This window comes from Polypterus senegalus, chromosome 4, assembly GCF_016835505.1.
Source record: "Polypterus senegalus isolate Bchr_013 chromosome 4, ASM1683550v1, whole genome shotgun sequence".
Classification (NCBI taxonomy): Eukaryota; Metazoa; Chordata; class Cladistia; order Polypteriformes; family Polypteridae; genus Polypterus; species Polypterus senegalus.
In genome coordinates, this window is record NC_053157.1 from 39,242,231 (window position 1) to 39,263,463 (window position 21,233).

At 36.8% G+C, this 21,233-nt stretch overlaps 1 protein-coding gene across 2 annotated transcripts in view; it reads left to right on the forward strand.

Annotated features, from left to right (window-relative positions):
• Positions 1 to 21,233, forward strand: part of LOC120527272 (potassium/sodium hyperpolarization-activated cyclic nucleotide-gated channel 1) — a 346,712-nt gene that overhangs the window by 25,616 nt on the left and 299,863 nt on the right. For both annotated transcript variants that reach the window (XM_039750499.1, XM_039750500.1), the window contains exon 2: positions 6,074 to 6,497. In XM_039750499.1, coding sequence (XP_039606433.1) covers positions 6,074 to 6,497 — 424 coding nt within the window. The remainder of the gene's footprint in view (positions 1 to 6,073; positions 6,498 to 21,233) is intronic.

A 21,233-nucleotide genomic window follows, 5' to 3' on the forward strand; every position in this document is an offset into this window, starting at 1 on the left:
AATATTTGTGTGCATTCAATTACACTCCGAATTACTGCCTGTGCCCACTTAGTGAAGGAATGGGTCTTGTCCCAGCCATGATAGTTCACGATGCACACATTCTCATTCACATTCAGGTTGCCTATAGGTGAGCTTCACCTGCAGTGATTCATCAGAATGCAAACAGTTGGAAGTGCTTTTTGTTTTAAGTAAAGACTCAGCTACTTAATATCCTTTGTCACATTGTCCTGTGTGGGAGAGCTGGGGTAGAATATTGGAGAATCTGTCATGAAAATCAAAGATTAAGCTTAAGAGCACCCCCTACATATCACATAACACCTACAGTAAAATAAAATGGCACTCTTTGGTCTAGTGGATTCACATAATGGGAGTAGTCCAATATTGGGAAATGCTTCATAACCACAAAACCAGGAAAAATACTTAAGACATATGACAAATTAAAAGCTATGTCATCAGTTTGTATTTACAGACATCAAACATACCCTTCAAAACAGTTCCACTTGTAGATTCCAGACTATGATCTTGTGGTTTCCAGCTCAGTCACAGAACAGCAAAGCAAGCAACTTATCCAGCTGAGGCATATTCCCCAGCTTATCTCAGTTCAGCAGGTGCTGAAGGTAGCAAATCACGCACTTTTTACATACTGCAGCATTTCATTAAACTTGTGGAAAAAAATGTACACATTATTGCATTGTAATTACTTAAAAATCAACTATTGTATCTGAAATAATGTTGGCCCTTAACTCCAACCCAATCTGTCCCTCACCTGCACACTGAACCCTGGCCCTTGTACTTAAAGCAATGCTGCAGATGACATACCCAAATGACTTAACCAGCTCAGCTAAACAAAATTTTCTATAGCCTTAACAGTCAGCAGCTCTGCTGGATGCCATCACTGCACTGCAATAGGCAACTCTTATACAACATACCTGTTTAATATTATACTTTAGTTGCAGCTGCTTTCTACTGAAGCAATACTTGCTTGGTTTATTTCCCAGCAGATAATATGAAAACAAAGTGGAGCAAATGAAGTAACTTGATACCATGGAAAAAAAACACTTAATTTGCAAAGTATTATACATGTAAACTTAAAAAAAAAACATTTTTGGCACTAATGTGGTGAGAATTAGCACACTGCTCCTGTGGATTAAGCTGTTATGGAGACAGATGGAAAGGAGCTGTCAGCCAGTCAATGTAGAATAGAATTGAATCATGGCTGACAAAATGGTGTATCTCATTCAATAACTTCTCCCACACCTATTTGACAGTTTCAGATTCTCAGGCGACACATTGAACTATAGTGGCTACATGTGTACAGTATTTTGGATCAAGGGTGAATTTGACAAATGATGCTTTTCTAAGACTTCATATCCTGATTGTGCAGCTTATTAAAGTTGCATGCTAAGACAAATTTCCTATCTTACCAACCCTAACTGACTGGCTGAAAGAGTTTTCAAGATAAAATTCTTCTATCATGAAAACATACTAACAATTGTAGTAAGACAATGGTACACAAATGGCTTTGATGGTCAAAAATAGAGACTAAAGATGGAGACTGCATGTTAGCTTATGGGATGATAAGTAATTATAACACTATCCACAACTGAATTGTCTCTTAGCATCTTAAGAGAAGTCTTGGCCAACAACTACTTCCAGGACTACCCTGGGAATAACTTCCTGGGTTAGAACAGGGCTTTGAAACACTTGGGTCTATCCTCATAGTATTCCTGTTAGCAAACCAGGATGTCCCCTGACACAAGACCCCATCTTTTTCATGAAGGGCCAGGCAAACCTCCTTCTCAAAATGACTTCTTGGGTGCCATGAGTTACTGAAAGTGATTCCCTGCTTCCATCTATTGAATTGATGAACTTCTATCACTAGGCTTGTAGTTCTCCATTATATTTCAGTACCTCGGGAATTATTAACTCCTAGGCCCCAGCTATTTCACCCTAAATGGAGATGTAGTACTACATGCTTTATTGCATTATTGAGATCAATGTATTCTGTACAACAATGTCTTATAGCCCAGCCTCTGAAACATACTACTGCACTTATTTGCTTTCAGCGCCTTCATGCTGGTTAATATGAAGAAAATAATGTAATATATCATAGGCAGCTATGCTGAAATCTCTGATGGAGCATTCTGTCAGATTTTTCAGTAAATCATATTCAGTAGCTATGTCCACCCCCAATCTCTCTGCACTACAGGGTACTTCATACCATCTGTATATCAACTGTACCATCAGTGGCCAAAATCAAAGCTGATCAATGTTTTATCTTGGTGGTTTAAATTCAAAAATTCAAAACAAAAACTATAGAAAGTAATTCTGTAATTATTAAACAAAATGTTTTGCTTTTGAAGCTAATTGTAGAGTGTAAGTAAACTTTATGTTATAGTGCAGTGTTGTAATAACAACTTCAAAATCCTTGCTTCAGATCATGACCACTGTCTGTTTAGAATTTGCATTTTCTGCCAGGGTTTTCCTGAAGTTTTCCACTTTTTTGCATTTTTCTAGGCCATTTTAAGTTTATTTATGAAAACACATTGTCTTATTGGAGTGACTGGTGAGACAGTTGTAAATATGCCCTACAATAGACTGGTGCCCAATCCAGGTTTTGGTCCCTATCTTGCACCCAGTCTTGTTATGCCTCTGTAACTGATGCAGCAAGGCATCAAAATTGACTGTTGTACGTAAACCCTGATTATAAACCAAGGCAAGATGTAATGTTATCAGACAGTAGCGTTTGTAATGTATTTTCCTATTACTTTGCTTTAATAAGATTTATGATTACTTTGTTTTCAGTAAAATTAATTAATTTTATGCTGTGAGGCAGAATACATGTTTTTCAAACTTGTCAATGTTAACCATTGACTTACAGCTGAGAACTATTTGGTATGGCTAAACTGACTCACTGCTGTCCACAAGAATGAAGCAAACGGTGCAACACAACTATAATTGGCTGACTACAGTAGGCCTGCAAGCTCTGGTGATGGTAACCAAAAATCATACAGAATAAAATTAGAAAGAGAAAAAAATTGGGCTATAACATTTACTTGGAATATCTCAGCTTATAAAAATCTTAACTGAGGCCCTATCACTCTCTGTGTAGTGTTTGTACCTTTTTTCTGTGCCCCAATGGGTGCATTCCAGTTAATAAGCTCTCTTCAAATATCCTAAATATACGTGTAAGTGAACTGAAATCTTGACAGGTAAGCATATGTGTGGATATAAGTGTGACCAGCAGGAAACGTTAGTTCCACTAATGGACCTGATTTATTTTTGGGAAATGCAGTGTGGAAGGGTACCCTGAACAATCTCTTAGGGACATGATACTATTATTGGGTGGGGTTTCTTTTTCTCTCGAAACAGCCTCAATTCTTAATGGCATTGATTCCACAAGATATTGGAAACATTCTTTTGAGATTCTGGTCCATGTTAACATGAGGCCATCACACAACTTCTGCCATTTTCTCAGCTGTGAATTTTCCATTCTGCCACATCCCAAAGGTGTTCTCTTAGATTCAAATCCAGTGACCGGTAATGCCACTGAACTCACTCTCATGCTCATGAAACCAGTTTGAGATGACTTTTGCTTTGTGACTTGGAGTGTGATCTTGCTGGAAGCAGCCATTAGAAGATGGGTAAATTGTATCCATGAAGGAATGCACATGGCCAGCAACAAAGCTTAAATAGGCCATGACATTCAAGCAATGATTGATTGGTATTAAAAGACTCAAGGTGTGCCAAGCTACCCCACACCATTACAGTACCACCACCAGCTTGGATTGTTGACACAAGGCAGGTTGGGTGCATTGATTCACGTTGTTGGCACCATCTGTGTGCCTCAGTGGAAATCGAGACTCATCAGAACAGGGTATGTTTTTTCTGCTACAGCCTCAGTTTTCTGCTCTTGGCTGATAGCAGTGGAGCAGCTGAATGCAGGAGAACCTGATTTGGTCTTCTACTTTTGTCACTCATCCACCTCAAATTGTTACTTGTGCATTCGGAGATGCTTTTCTGCTCACCACAGTTGTACAGAGTGGTTATCTGAGTTACTGTAGCCTTTCTGTCACTTCAAACCTGTCTGGCCATTTTACCTCTGACCTATCTCATCGATAAGGCGTTTGTGTCCATATGTTTCTCTCTGATGTTTTTTTTTTTTTAATTTTAACACATTATTCTTAGTAACCTCTAGAGATTGTTGTGCACAAGAATACCAATCAACAGATCAACAGTTACAGAAATACTCACTCCAGCCCGTCTGGTGCCAACAATTATGCAATGGTCAAAATTACTGACTTTACTGAGTTAAGTAGGTTAGCAGTTTTTGTGCCTGAGCAGTTGTGGGTTCCTCAGCTTACATGGCTTTACATAACTTCAAAATAATATTGTTTTGGTACAATAAACTAATCAGTGTTTACCTATGAGCATTGCCACCTTTTGCTAAAAGGGTAACTTTCTTTGCACTTCTCCAGGCAGATCCCAAGAAATACTTTCTTACAGACTGCAACAGTATAATAGTGAAAACTAAAAATCAAGAAAAAAACAAACAATATAACAATAATAATAATAAGTAGAAATATACAGAATATGAAAAAATACAAAGTATTCTGTATTGACTCCACTGGATGGCTGCAATATTTCAATAAGAATGGAATCAAGAGATGGATTTTGGTTTTATTTTTTATTTATTTATTTATTTATTTATTTTTATTTATTAATTTTATTATAATCAATACATAGTAATCAAGTTTTTACAAAAAAAAAAGAATTATGCTAAGAACAGATCGATCCCCACCCTTGAGAGAGAGAGCAAGCCAAATGGTGTAAAATTTAAGGCTTGTAAAAAATACCTAAATCAACAAATTCTCTGTGCTTTATAAACTCATTTCAAAATATTACTGATTAGATCCTGCCATGTTTTGAAAAAAGTCTGCACAGATCCTCTAACTGAGTATTTGATTTTTTCCAATTTTAAATAATATAACACATCGGTTTCCCACTGACTTAAAAGAGGAGAGTTTGGGTTCTTCCAGTTTATCAGAATAAGTCTGCGTGCCAACAGTGTAGTGAATGCAATCACAATTTGTTTGTCTTTCTCCACCTTAAGACCCTCTGGAAGAACCCTCTGGATTTTGGTTTTATTAACAAGAAAGGGTCCATACCAGAATGACAGAACTCTAATGAACAATCCTAGAAGATGAAACAAAAATTGTAAATCAAAAAACATAGCGATGGAGAAGGAGTCAAAATACAAAATGATTTCACATAACCAAAGCCAAAATGTAAGACAAAAGTCATAGTTGATTACCAAAACAATTAGTTGCCAAAAATCAGATTGAAACACTAACAAGAACTAGTGAGTCTCTTCTTAGTTGTAGCCACAAACTTGGGAAAACCAGAAAGTGCACATTGCTGTCTTTTATCCCATTGACCTGATGATGTACAGTAATGCTCTGCACGCTTCTGGATCACCTTGAATAGCAACTTCATGGCCACCAGACCAAACAGGATGCCAAAAATGGTGGCACAAATATAATAAAAAACATGCTGCAAGAAATATTTACTTTTCAATGTTATTAAAAATGTATATGAATCTGTATAAATATGGTTTATTATTATTATTGCAAAAAAAATGTTTCTAATTCTCCCAAACTCCCAAAATGATACACTGGTTATTTTAAAGGCCAAGGAGCAACTGCAAAAAATGTAAATACAACTCACATCATAACCCATCTAGGTGTGCTTCTGGCCTTGAATCAGTGCTTCTAGAATGAATAGGGTGGACTGAAAAATGGTGAAGTATGATAAAACAGGATAACATAAAATTAAATTAACAATAATGTAATAAATGTTTTACTTGTAGGCATCAGTAGTGTGAACAGAAGTTTACCTTTTGTTAACTAATGTTTTGCATGTTTGCTCCTAAATTGCAGAAAATGTCTTTTGCAGCACATACATTCTGAGCCTTACATATGAAATACAGCATGTGGACTTGGTACTTGAAAATCTGTGCAAGATTATTAGAGTGCCTCCTTAAAAGTGTAATTTATTTTTTCCTTTTTTTCAGGTTTTACTGGGATCTGATCATGTTAATAATGATGGTTGGGAATCTAATAATCATTCCTGTAGGAATCACCTTCTTTACAGAACAAACAACAACGCCATGGCTTGTATTTAACGTTGCATCAGACACCATCTTCCTGGTGGACCTTGTAATGAATTTTAGAACTGGGATTGTTATAGAAGAAAGTTCTGAAATAATTCTGGACCCCAAAGTGATAAAAATGAATTACTTGAAAAGCTGGTTTGTGGTTGATTTCCTCTCATCCATACCTGTGGATTATATTTTTTTAATTGTTGAGAAAGGATTTGATTCAGAAGTTTACAAGACTGCTAGAGCACTGCGTATAGTGAGATTTACCAAAATCCTCAGTCTGTTGCGTTTGTTAAGACTTTCAAGACTTATCCGTTACATACACCAGTGGGAAGAGGTAAGTAAAAGTGAAATCTTTTGTATTTTGTTTGTTTTGATGTTGTTTGCCTTATTAAATTACATTAGATAAACTTTATTAATCCCAAGGGGAAATTTAGAAGCACTGAGCTGCTGAAACATAAAAAATACAGACTAACAGGACAAATAATGCAATCAATTAATAGATAAATAAATATATATGTTGTGCTAAAAGAACGTAAAGAGTATATGCATTTAGTCTGGGACATTGGGAGGAAGCATTGGATTGTCTAATAGAAGTGGGCAGAAAAGATCCCCAGAGGCACTGAAACAAGTGTTTCAAGAAAGTGCCTTTCATAATGGCATTTAGTTTTGTGAACATCTTCTTTTCTACAACAGCTTCCAGTGCGGCCAAGATTAACACTCTGATTGAGCAGGCTTTCCTGATAAGTTTGTTCAGGCATTGTGTGTCTTTAAGAGAAAGAAAATACTAAGCAATGCTAATGAGATAGATAGATAGATAGATAGATAGATAGATAGATAGATAGATAGATAGATAGATAGATAGATAGATAGATAGATAGATAGATAGATAGGAATGGCACTATATAAGATAGATAGATAGATAGATAGATAGATAGATAGATAGATAGATAGATAGGAATGGCACTATATTAGATAGATAGATAGATAGATAGATAGATAGATAGATAGATAGATAGATAGATAGATAGATAGATAGATAGATAGATAGATAGATAGATAGATAGATAGATAGATAGATTCTTTAAATAAAAGCAAGAAAATACTAGAGGTGGCAGGTAACCTTGGAGGTGTCCACACTAGTGTAGAGCTAGCTACTAGTACTAACAAACATACAAGCTAATAATTACTGATTATGTTAAAATATTATTTTTTTGTTATTTGATAAATTACCTTTCTTACAAAGCCAGGGGGAAACATTATTCAACAGAGAGTAATGTTTTACTTGTTTCAATCAACAACATTGGCAGGTCAGCACAGGTTTAGTATAAAAGTGTTTTTCAAATGGGAAAAGTACAGAGTACAAAGTCACTGAAAATGTTATTTTTTCATATTAGTATCCTAGTAAAAATGCATGTAAAAATTGTCAAATTAAAAGACAGCAGTAGACCAGCAGGTTGATCTGTTATTGTCTTGCTCAGCCAAATTGAAATCTGTAGCAGGAGCTCAGTGTATGAACACCATGGGAGAGATGGCCACCTGTTGGATGCTGCTTCAGTAAATAAAATAGCATAGCTAATAGCTTAAGCTCCTTTGTATCAGAATCTCAGGGCATTTAAAGTAATTTTGTAACTGTTTTTCTTTTAACATTCACCTTTTTCTTTGTTATTTCTATACCTTGCCATTCTTAGAGTGTTAAGTCAAAAACAGTGTGACAGATATTGCCATTGTTTTCTTACGTGTGCTGATACAACACATAATGATCACTGTTTTGTATGTAAAGCACTTGGGAAGCTTGTTTCCTTGTCTGATCTTGAAGAGATATTGAAAATAATGGAAACCATGTGCCATTTTTGTTAAAAAAGCAAAAAATACAAAATGCCAAGTGATTAGAAAAAATCTAATGCATATCATTAAAAAAATCGGTGTTTGAAACAGAAATCTAGAATTTGTGGGAAAAAAAGAACATCTGGTGCTTAGTGCTAAGGAAAGAAGGAATAAGTTGCTGCATTTAGTTAGAAAACAAAAAATTAACTTTGGGTTTTTAGGGTGAATAGGAAACATCTGCCACTCAGCACATATTACAAACTTTCTGCCATAAACTAACTAATTAATTAATTAATTTTTATTTTTCCATTTGGTTAGATCATAACAGTCTGATTGTCACGTGACAAAATGTACATTTTGCACAGGTAGCATCAGCATTTGTTCCTGGTTGTCTTAACAATTTAATTTCCCAGTAGCCCAATAGACAATGGAGCTGGGACACAAAGAAACAAAGCAGGCCTCAACTCCTTAGGCTCCAAAGACACGTTTTCTACGAATAGAAAGTGGGCATTGAGCTTGATTAATTATTTTTACATTTTCCACAGACTGAAACTGGATGTATTTAATTAGTGGACCTGAAGGCATTATTACACCATTTGTGGTGTTGTTGTCAAATTTTATCATTAAATAGACATGACTCATAGAATGAGTAGAATATAATACTTGTTCAGCCATCAACCACCTTTTGAGACTTACATAAAACAAAAAGTCAGCATGTATGGCTGGGCTGGTTGTTAGTACTGCAATTCTAATAAAACTGCTATAAGAGTGCTGAAGATTTATGACTCCAGCATATAATAGGAAAAAACAGCACACAGCAGCCCTTTTAAATAATCAGATACAGTTTAGAATATATGCATTAGAAAGCCTGGGAATATGAGCATGGTTAATGAAGCTATTTTTATAAGATGTGACATTTATAATAAAAGTATATGGTTTAATAACATACCATATATGGAAACATCTTAGGCACCAGTGAAAAAAATACTGTGAAATTCTGTGAAAATACAGTAAACAGAAAAAACCCAAATGAAATCAACATTTATTGTGACCACTATTTGCTTTAATAACAGCAGCAGTTCTCTTAGGCCCACTTTCATGCAGCTTCTGAAGGTCCTCACATGGTTGGTTTTTCCAAGCTGCTTGTAGAACATGCTACTATTCAACCATAGACTTTAACCTCTGCAAGTAATCCCAGACTGGTTCAATGATTTGCAGATCAGAACTTTGTGGGTACATTACCATCTCTTGAAAGATGTCTTGTTCCTCTTTTCTCTGCTGGTAGTTTTTTATGATTTTGTCTGTGTTATTGCAGTCATTGTCATGCTGCAGAAAGAAGCTGGGAGAGATCACACATCTCCCTGATGGTACTACATGATAGATGACAATCTGCTTGTACTTCTCTTTGATGAAATCAACAACTCCGTTTGCATAAATGCAGGTCCAAACCTGCAGGGAACCTCCGCCACACATCACCGTTGCCTTCAGACATTCATGCTTGTACCATTCTCTAGGTCATTAGCAGACAAATTGCCTTCTGTTATAGCCAAACATTTCACATTTTGACACATTAGTCCAATTAAGGAGTTGTTTGACTTTGTTTTCACTTTTTCATCATAACTCCTTTATGGAGACCACTTTTGCTAAGACTTCTTCAGATTGTAGATGGGTGTACCAAGGTCCCAATGGTTTCTGCCAGTTCTTAGCTGATGGTGGTGCTGGCCATCTGGACATCAAACGGGTGTTAGCTTGAAGTATTTCTCATTTGTTGATTTCATGTCCAACCAACCAATGCATTTCCTTTCCTCAGCTATGCCCATTTGTTTGTGCTTGTGCAGAAGAGCTTGGACAGCACATCTGGCAACACCTGTCGGTCATTAAATTTCTGCATTGGAGAAACCTTGATGATGCAGAATGACCACTTTGTCTCTTGTCACCACAGTCACTTTTGCCATAGTGTAAGATTTGCAGGCTAAACTTTCACATCTACCACAACCTCACTTTTTTAGTTTGGTTGTCCCTTGCCCAGTTTTATTCCTTCGACAAAGCTGTTTCTCTTTTATTTATTCATTTTGGATCAACCTACAATTTATCTCATTGATCATAAGTGCTTTAATCAAACACTTAGTTATGCCTACAAAGATATCATGTTTTTGTAACTGAAAGATGGCCATTTTGCTATTTTAGTTTATTTTTTAAGTACATTCACATATCATATCGTATTACAAGGAATGCTTGGAACTCTAAAACACGGGTTCTCAACATCGGCCCTGGGGACCCCCTGTGGCTGCAGGTTTTTGTTCCAACCAGCTTCTGTTTTTAATTTTACTCCTGGGCTAATTAAGTGAACTGTTATTGCTCAGATTCTGTGCTTTGGAAACAATGTAGAAATTGAAAACTAAGTTTGGTAAAAAAAAATATTAAAATGTACTAAGCAGTTATATGGGAGCAATGTATTTGTTTTCTTTTCAACAATATTTTCATCTTAATGGTCAGTCTATTTTTCCTGGTGTTCTAATTGTTTAATTAATCCATTATTTTCTAATTAGTGGGCCTAACGCTAAAGTAGTTGCAGTCTTTCATGATTCAGTGCTGTTTGCCTGGGTGTCTGCTCTGTTCGTTTTTAATTGTCATTATTAAGATACAATGAAGGGAGCAAACTGCATGGAGAAAGGGCAAAATAGAATGAAAGCTACAAGAGTGAGTTAAGCATTTAAATCTATAGCAAAATTGGAAATGTTTCTAAATGTCTTATAGGTGTAAAAATCAAGCCTTTGTGCTTAATGTAGAACAAGAGAAGAGAAACAAATACACCAGCTAATTAATTGAGTTCAGTGTTAGCAGTTGTCACTGATTATGAATCTGGTTGAAGCAAAAAATTGAAGCCACAGTGGGCCCTAAGGACTAACTTTGAGAACCCCTGCTCTAAAATATGCTCTTTTCTATTGACGTGCTAATCCAGAAGATTTAAAATAAACATCTAAGATTAATTATTTTGAGAAGTGCCTAAGACCTTTGCACAATACTATACATAGTGTGATCATTTGACCAATCCCATTGTCAAGAATCAAGAATCTTTATTGCCATTTTCATTTTACAGCACACTGGAAATCTTGCATGGTTTCTCTCAAGTCAGAATATTTGACTAATTCTACACATGCTATAATATATAAAAATAAGGTGCACCCGCTGTGCTCCACACTGAGTAAATAAACCATAGGGTTGGAAGATGACTGACTGACTTTTACTAATGCATGCTATCAATAAATATTTATTTTCTTCACAGATTGTTTTATTCAAAATTTAACATTACAAGGTGATTAATTTTGTTTAAGGTTTTGCATTATAGCTATTTTCTTTTGTAGTTTAAGCAACAAAACTATAAAAGCAGGCTTAATATCACACAATCACAATGAAGTGGCTGACCCAGAATAACAAGATCATGAAATTGTCTTATTCAAGTTTGCTTCACTGAACTACAACAAAATAAACATATACAGTAAATAAATAATTATAGCATAGATCAAAAATAAAAGAATTGGGCTTAATATAAAATCAACTCTGACATTTATTTTACAAATAATGACCTAATTGATCAGTTCAATGGACTACACTTCTTTATGATAAAAGTGAAAAGTCAGGTGTAAAACTTTAAGCTTTTGCTAGATTTTAATCATTAAAAATATTAAGTTGGCTCACACGCTTTTCTTTTATTGACTCTCTGATCCTACACTTTCCAGCTGTGTCCACTTGGCTTCAGCACATTTCATTTCAGTGAGTTATTGTCTACAAAATGTAATATTAAATAAGAACATCAAGAAACAGGCTCAGAATTTGGCTTCTTATGAAACATCATTAGGTCAGCTGTCTCTTCATTAGGCGTAAAATCTGTGCAGGAAGCAAAGATGAACTGACATTCAATACAAGAGAAGCTGGCAGGCAAACAGATTCAATGAATGCCTCATATTGGCATGTTTCTTCAACTCATCCTTTTTTGCTTTTCAGATTGTGCTTACTTATTGCTGCGGGTTTGTAGAGAAAACATTAAAGGCATTGTGAGTGACATGTTGGTCTTGTGGCTAGCGCTGCTGTTACTCAGCTTGATGAATATGACTTGGGTGCAGCTTTTCTTTTTTCCCTGTATCTGTATGATTTTTTTTCCCCTGTCACATTCAAAAAACAAGCATTGTTTGTGTGCATGAGATGTGTGTGTAACTGTGCTTGGCAAATGGGTAGAGTCTTACACAGCCCTGCTTCCTGCCTTGTGGTAGATTATCCTGGCATCAACTCCATCAGCAGCAGAAAAAATGAATGAATGGCTGGAATTCCAATTACAAGCTTGTACCACTACATTTGCAAATGTAAATCATACAACAAGAAGCAACTCTTCTAGAGCATATCATACAGATGGGTGAAAAATTGGCTTAACCACAGAACTCTTTCTGAATTGCATGTGGTGAAAATGTGCAACAGGGAATCAGACAAAATTTATCTAGAGAGTTAATTTTGAAAATGAAGGACCAGACCAAAATTCAGATAGGCTACAGTAAATATGCAGGAAATAAGTTTTATTGTAAACAATTCTAAAATTTTACTCATCTTAAATTAATATATTAAGTATAGTTACACACTAGTAAAGCGATAAAAATGGCTAATAGGTTATTGAGTTTTAGAGTAAACTGTGTATAGTTCAAGTTAAGAGAGGATATACTAAAGCTTTATAATGAATTTGTAGGTTACATCTGGAAAGCTGAATGCAGTTTAGGTTTCCATATTGAGAAAGGACAAAACAGAGGTAGAGAAAGTCCAGAGAAGAGCTTCTAGACTGACTACAGGACTATGGAGATTGTGTCATAGGGGAAGAGGGCAGGAATTTTAGCTATTCACCTTAATCAAACCAAGAATAAGGCGTGACATGTGTGGACTGCAGGAGTCGCTCCAGCTCCCCAACACCCAACACAGACAGGCACAGGCACAAGTCCAGCAACATACAGGCTTTTGCTGTGCCCTGGGAAACTCTTCCCTTAAGCATTTCCCACAACACAGTGCAATAAAGTACAAGCAAAGTATAGCACACAGCCCTTCCTTCTCTATTTGTCTGCCTCAACTCCACTTGGCAAGCTTTGTCTTTTCCCTCCCGACTACGGCTCCTGGAGCTGCGGCTGCAGGCTTCTTTTATGCTGCACCTGGGTGTACTTCCAGTGTCCTGTAAGCCAGGTCCAGAAGCACTTCCGGGGGAGGTGGGCGCCAGACAAAGTAAGGTTCAGCAGTGTCTGCAGCACCCCCTGGTGACACCCCTGGAACCTAACAGGGCTGAACCACCAAACTTCAACTCCCAGCATTGTGATGTTGGGAGGGTCATTAAAATACACAGAGGGGATGGGTTGTTGATTTGCTCCTCTGACAGTTGGAGGATGTGCACTGTAAAAAAATGTTAGCAGTAAAAGTTTTTGAGTTTGGAGAAGCAACTGGTCTAGTGTGTTTTTTTTCGTAGCAGACACAACAAACATGCCCTGTGGGAATCTGTAGCACTGTAACAAACCTGGACGGGCTGCCATCTAGCGATAAGTGGGAGATAATGCCCTGAGTATGCTTTCTCCCAAGGTTATTCCATTAGGAAGATGCCCAGCCATCTGCCACACATGATAGAAGTTTTTAAAATGATGAGAGTAGTTCATTAAATATAATGTGTACAAAATGTTAACTTAAAACATTTTCATCCATTCATCTTCCAAAGAAGTCTATCCCAGCAAGTATAGTAAGGAGCAATCCTTGAACAGGATGACAATCCATTGCAGGCTGAACTTATAGACACACTCACACATGTTAGGGCCAATTTAGCAATCTAACTAACCTACATGTCCTTGGTGGGAGAAAAGTGGAGCACCTGGAGGAAAACCATGCAGATAAACAGGAAAACATACAAACTCTATGCACTGAGAACCAAGGACGAGGACCTCGGCCTTGTTATAAGGAAGCAGCTCTAACACTGTGCCATCGTGCTGCTCTATCTTAAAACTAGTTCTTAAAAGGCTGTTTTTTTAAACATTGAGTAAATAAAAAATGGTGAATGCCTGAATGATGTGTTCTCATAAAAATATTTATCATGTTCTTTGCATTATATCTTTGTGATGATTTGAAATATGACAAATGTATATTTTTAGATGCAACACAAGTATAAAGAAAGAACATCCTAAGAATACAGACAATTTGACAGGTGAGAGGTAACCATTTAATGTATTTGTTATCTAGTAGCTACGTTGTTCCAATATTTCCTCTAGATACCTTTAAAGCTGTCAGCTACATGGTAGCTTTTTGTGCAGTGCTGCTTTGTAGCATGATGAATGTGGGTTTTTGACATGTCATCATCTGTGTGATTCATTTATGTTCTCATTAGACGTGTTTTCTTATTGTTTACTATTTGATTTAGATTTTTTGGTTTGTTAGGTCCCTGTCATCTTATGTTACTCCACATTACTTTCACGACATAGAGGTCCCATGATCAGATATGTTATCACATTTAGCTTCTACCATCCCAGCTTTGTATCTCTTTAATTATTAATCTTTGTTATTGCAATAAAGTGTGAAAAATATAGTGTTAAGAATATTTGGTTTTGTACCACTTTTTGACTAAAGATTTTGGATTGTGATTTAGGGTTTGACATTTGGTTTTTGCAGTCATTTCTGGTTCACTGATGTTTTGTTTTACCTGTCCTCTGACCAGAAATACAACCCGTTCTTTTTGAACCTTCTCTCCCAATTAGTCAACTCTTTTCCCATTCACTGAACATACCTGGATGCAATCTAGTCACACCCAGATAGAGTCCTGAAGGCACCTTAACTTTCTCTAGTTTCCTTAAGTATTTTATTAAATACAAACTGTGTAGGCCTGTGCTGTAAAAAGCCCGGGCTCCTAGAAACTATTGAAATCGTTAAAAAAACAATTGAAATGCAGGGTCAGCTGTTTCGTTTTGTGGACGTGCTCGCCCCACCTTATCTCTCAACATCTAAGCAAGTTTCTCTCTCCTCTGAGGTTTTGTTTTGCTGATGTGCTCGGCTCGCTTGTGTTTTAGCGGCTAAGCGAGTTTGTCATTCCTCGACGGTTTCACTTTGGCAACAGAGTCGCTTTCTTTCAGCTTCATGCTATATCCTCATAATTCTTTCATCTTCCAACTCGTTAACTTGGGGCCACCTTGCTGGATCTTTGAGCTTCATACTAGAGCCTCGCACTTCCGAGCCGGACAAACAGACACACACACTTCCACGCGTAGACGTTTATATATAAGACTAGCAAAATACCCGCGCTTCACAGCGGAGAAGTAGTGTGTTAAAGAAGTTATGAAAAAGAAAAGGAAACATTTTAAAAATAACAATCTGATTGTCAATGTAATTGTTTTGTCACTGTTATGAGTGTTGCTGTCATATATATATATATATATATATATATATACACACACACAGACACACACAAATATAAGCATATATACATATACATATATAAATATAAACATATCTACATATACACATATCTACACATACACATATCTATATACTGTATATACATATACACATCTACATATATATACATATATATATACACATATATATACACATAAATATACACACATACATACACACACATATACACATACATACATACAGATAAATATACATATATATATACACACATACACATACATATATATACTCAGCAAAAAAAGAAACGTCCCTTTTTCAGGACTGTGTATTTCAACAATAATGTTTTCAAAATCCAAAAACTTTACAGATCTTCATTGTAAAGGGTTTAAACAATGTTTTCCATGCATGTTCAATTAACCATAATCAATTAATTAACATGCACCTGTGGAATGGTCGTTAAGACCTTAACAGCTTACAGAAAGTAGGCATTTAAGGTCACAGTTCTAAAAACGTTTCTTTTTTTGCTGAGTATATATATACACATACATACACACACACACACACACATATATATATATATATAATATATATATATATATATATATATATACACACAGACACATACAGTGGTGTGAAAAACTATTTGCCCCCTTCCTGATTTCTTATTCTTTTGCATGTTTGTCACACAAAATGTTTCTGATTATCAAACACATTTAACCATTAGTCAAATATAACACAAGTAAACACAAAATGCAGTTTTTAAATGATGGTTTTATTATTTAGGGAGAAAAAAATCCAAACCTACATGGCCCTGTGTGAAAAAGTAATTGCCCCTTGTTAAAAAATAACCTAACTGTGGTGTATCACACCTGAGTTCAATTTCCGTAGTCACCCCCAGGCCTGATTACTGCCACACCTGTTTCAATCAAGAAATCACTTAAATAGGAGCTGCCTGACACAGAGAAGTAGACCAAAAGCACCTCAAAAGCTAGACATCATGCCAAGATCCAAAGAAATTCAGGAACAAATGAGAACAGAAGTAATTGAGATCTATCAGTCTGGTAAAGGTTATAAAGCCATTTCTAAAGCTTTGGGACTCCAGCGAACCACAGTGAGAGCCATTATCCACAAATGGCAAAAACATGGAACAGTGGTGAACCTTCCCAGGAGTGGCCGGCCGACCAAAATTACCCCAAGAGCGCAGAGACGACTCATCCGAGAGGTCACAAAAGACCCCAGGACAATGGCTAAAGAACTGCAGGCCTCACTTGCCTCAATTAAGGTCAGTGTTCACGACTCCAAGAAAGAGACTGGGCAAAAACGGCCTGCATGGCAGATTTCCAAGACGCAAACCACTGTTAAGCAAAAAGAACATTAGGGCTCGTCTCAATTTTGCTAAGAAACATCTCAATGACTGCCAAGACTTTTGGGAAAATACCTTGTGGACTGATGAGACAAAAGTTGAACTTTTTGGAAGGCAAATGTCCTGTTACATCTTGCGTAAAAGGAACACAGCATTTCAGAAAAAGAACATCATACCAACAGTAAAATATGGTGGTGGTAGTGTGATGGTCTGGGGTTGTTTTGCTGCTTCAGGACCTGGAAGGCTTGCTGTGATAGATGGAACCATGAATTCTACTGTCTACCAAAAAATCCTGAAGGAGAATGTCCGGCCATCTGTTTGTCAACTCAAGCTGAAGCGATCTTGGGTGCTGCAACAGGACAATGACCCAAAACACACCAGCACCAAAACAACACCACCTCTGAATGGCTGAAGAAAAACAAAATGAAGACTTTGGAGCGGCCTAGTCAAAGTCCTGACCTGAAACCAATTGAGATGCTATGGCATAACCTTAAAAAGGCGGTTCATGCTAGAAAACCCTCAAATAAAGCTGAATTACAACAATTCTGCAAAGATGAGTGGTCCAAAATTCCTCCAGAGCGCTGTAAAAGACTCATTGCAAGTTATCACAAACGCTTGATTGCAGTTATTACTGCTAAGGGTGGCCCACCAGTTATTAGGTTCAGGGGCAATTACTTTTCACACAGGGCCATGTAGGTTTGGATTTTTTTTCTCCCTAAATAATAAAACCATCATTTAAAAACTGCATTTTGTGTTTACTTGTGTTATATTTGACTAAAGGTTAAATGTGTTTGATGATCAGAAACATTTTGTGTGACAAACATGCAAAAGAATAAGAAATCAGGAAGGGGGCAAATAGTTTTTCACACCACTGTATATTCATATATATACAGATCTACATATATATATATATATATATCTATATATATATACACATACATACATACATACATACATATATATCTAGATATATATATATATATATATATATATATATATATATATATATATATATATATATATATACTGTATATAGCAAAATCCCCGCGTATACCACGTTGTCAGTTCAGCACTCCGGTTGTAATATGACAAAGCTGTGCACTGAGATTACTTTTGAGAATGCAACATATAGTTTTGTCCAGGAGGAAAGCAATGTTGCCTCAAATCAATGGCAACCTTTTGTAGGATCTGTCCCTGAGACTTATTAATTGTCATCGCGAAGCAGAGCCTTACTGGAAATTTGAGGCATTTGAATTGAAATAGGAGATCAGAGGGTATAACGGTGATGCGAGGAATACATTCAGAGTGTGGCGCTCTGCTGTTTTTTTGTGTAGCTGCCGTCACACAGCTTCTCCGCTGCTTTATAAACGAACGCCATATAAGGCCGTCGTTTCTCCTTGCTTCGTGGTTCTGTACTGTTTTATTGTTCGTTTATTACGATTCTTATAGTTATTGTGTAGCTATTCGAGACTTACTGTACTGTTCAGGTACCCATTTCCTTTATTTAATCCACGGCTTGTACGCTATTTTTTGTTCGTTTATCACGATTAGAGATATTTATTGATTCCCTTCTTTAGCTGACTGCCTGTTCATATAAGGCGCTTCGCTGGCTTTTTGTGAAGCAGCCTTTACACAGCTTCTCCGCTGTTTTATAAATGAACGACATATAAAGCCATCCTCTTTCCTTGCTTTGCCAAGGAAGCTGCATTTTTATTTAATCCAAGGGTTCTCCTCTGTTTTATTGTTCGTTTATTACGATTATTATAGTTCTGTTTATATATCATGTTGTCAGTTCAGCACTCTGGTTGTAATATGACGAAGCTGCGCGAGCTCACTCTTGAGAATGCAACGTGTAGTTGTCCAGGAGAAAAGCAATCTTGCCTGAAATCAATGGCAACCTTTTGTTGAGTCTCTCCATGAGACTTCTTACTTCTCATCGCAAAGCAGAGCCTTACTGGAAATTGGAGACATCTGAATTGAAATGAGAGATCAGAGGGTGTAACGGGGATGCGAGGAATACATTGAGTGTGGAGAAACTCTAGAGACAGCATGTGTATTAACTTGTGGATTTTTCTGTGAGTATTTGGTGGCAGTGTGACGAAGTTGCTTCCGCAAGACCGCGTTAGCTCTGGAGCTCAGCTCGGAGCACATTCTTTTCCCACCTTGTTAATTGTGTAATGCGTTTTTTGAACAGGTTTGATGCATGGAAGTGATCACTCGTACTGCGGTCAGTCAGTTCACGTGAGCTGGTCTTTTGTGTGATGTTGCTATGTCCACGGCTTTATTTAATGTTAGCTAAGACCCGGCACTTAAAAGTTTCTCGCTATAGCAATTTTAACTCCGTTACAAAGTGATCCAAAGTCTCGTTAATACCTCGTGTCTTCTCATTAAACTTGTATCTGGCGAATAAAGTATTCAGTGTTTTTCTTCAGCGCTTTGGGAGCTCTTCCTTCTTTTCCACGTACTGCGGTCACAGTCAGTTCACGTGATTACATGAGAGGCGTGATGATGTCACACGCAGCTCCGCCCCCCACGTCCATTGAGCTAACGTCCATTACAGTATATGGAGAAAAATAGGTTCCAGTTATGACCATTACACATAGAATTTCGAAATGAACCCTGCCTAACTTTTGTAAGTAAGCTATAAGGAAGGAGCCTGCCAAATTTCAGCCTTCTACCTACACGGGAAGTTGGAGAATTAGTGATGAGTGAATCAGTGAGTGAGGCCTTTGCCTTTTATTAGTATAGATATAAGTGAATAAATTCTGATGGATGAGCTTTTATAGAGGACAATGATAAATTTGAAGACCTGAATAATACATCTTTATATAGCCATCTCTGTTCAGCATTACTGTAAAAAAGTTAACTTGTCAGAATACAACGTGTATTTGTGCATGTCACAATCGTTTCTTAGAATGAACTACTGAACATAAATAGCTTTACACAGACAAGAAAGCATGTTTTAGAATGTGGATAGACTAGCACCCTCTCCAAGGCTGGTTCTTGCTTTGAACCTGATATTGCCATGATAAATTACTGAGCAACAACAACATTTATTTATATAGCACATTTTCATACAAATAATGTAACTCAAAGTGCTTTAAATGATGAAGAAAAGAGAAATAAAAGACAAAGTAAGAATTAGAATAAGACAACACTAATTAACATAGAATAAGAGTAAGGTCCGATGGCCAGGGAGGACAGAAAAAACAAAAAAAAAAAACTCTAGACGGCTGGAGAGAAAAAATAAAATCTGCAGGGGTTCCAGACCATGAGACTGCCCGGTCCCCTCTGGGCATTCTACCTAACATAAATGAAACAGTCCTCTTTGTATTTAGGGTTCTCATGGAAGGACTAAGTAGATATGAGAATGTTAGAAGAATCCCAGTCAAATGCTTGTCGGTCAGCTGTGATTGGTAAATTAAATATTGATTTTTAACCAATCAATCAATGTTTATTTTTTATATTATTATTAATAGTTGGGATTATAGTTTTTGCTGTGGTAGCACTGCAGCATTGCAGCAAGGAGACCGGGGTTTGTGTCCTGGGTATTCTCTGCCTGGGGTTACGATATTCTCTCTGTGTCCATCTGGGTTTTCTCTGGGTGCTTCAGTTTCTTCCAAAAGACTAACTGGATTGACAATACTAAATTGGCCCTAATGTGTGCATGTGTGTGTGTGTATTTGTTCTGTGATGAACTGGTGACCTGTCCAAGTGTTATTACTGCCTTGTGTTCAGTGATTGCTGGGATAGGCTCCACCTGCCTTGGAGAAGCAGGTTAGGAAAATGGGTGAATTATTAATAGTATACACCATCACAGGATGCTTCAAAGGGGCTAAGTAGATAGCAACACAATATTAGCTGGATATTTTTACACAGCAAGTGACAGATTTCATGCAAGTGTAAAATGGTGCTATAAAAATCTAGAAATTGTTAGGAAAAAATTACAAAATCAGGTGCACACCAATACTGATTGGCGAGAAGGAACTATCAGAACAAGCACAGGACAACAAAACAGAGTGGAATGTAATTTAAGGAAATAAAAAATAATAATAATTGGATTTTTCAAATCTAGCAGACCAAATTAATTATTCAGTGAAAAACATTCACCTTGAATAACAAGGATTGTAGAACCCCACGGTGAAGAGATGACAATTAAAAAGCTTCACCAAAAATCTGGGCCTTTGGTCAGCATCTGAACACACACAGCTTCAGAGACAGGCCTACGAAGAAGCTTCCAGACGGTAGGAGCTTTAAAGCTAAATACGCGTTTGCTAAGAAGTATCAAAGTGACGTTTGGAAAGGAAAGCAGCTTCAGATAATATTAGCTGTCTGGTGTAAAAAATTTAGGTAGTATTCTGGAGAGTTGGAAGGAATAGCTTTATAAATTAGTAACTGTATATTTCAGGACAATCCAATATTTGAAAGGAAGTCACTGAAGATGAGTCAGCTGAGGGGTCAAAT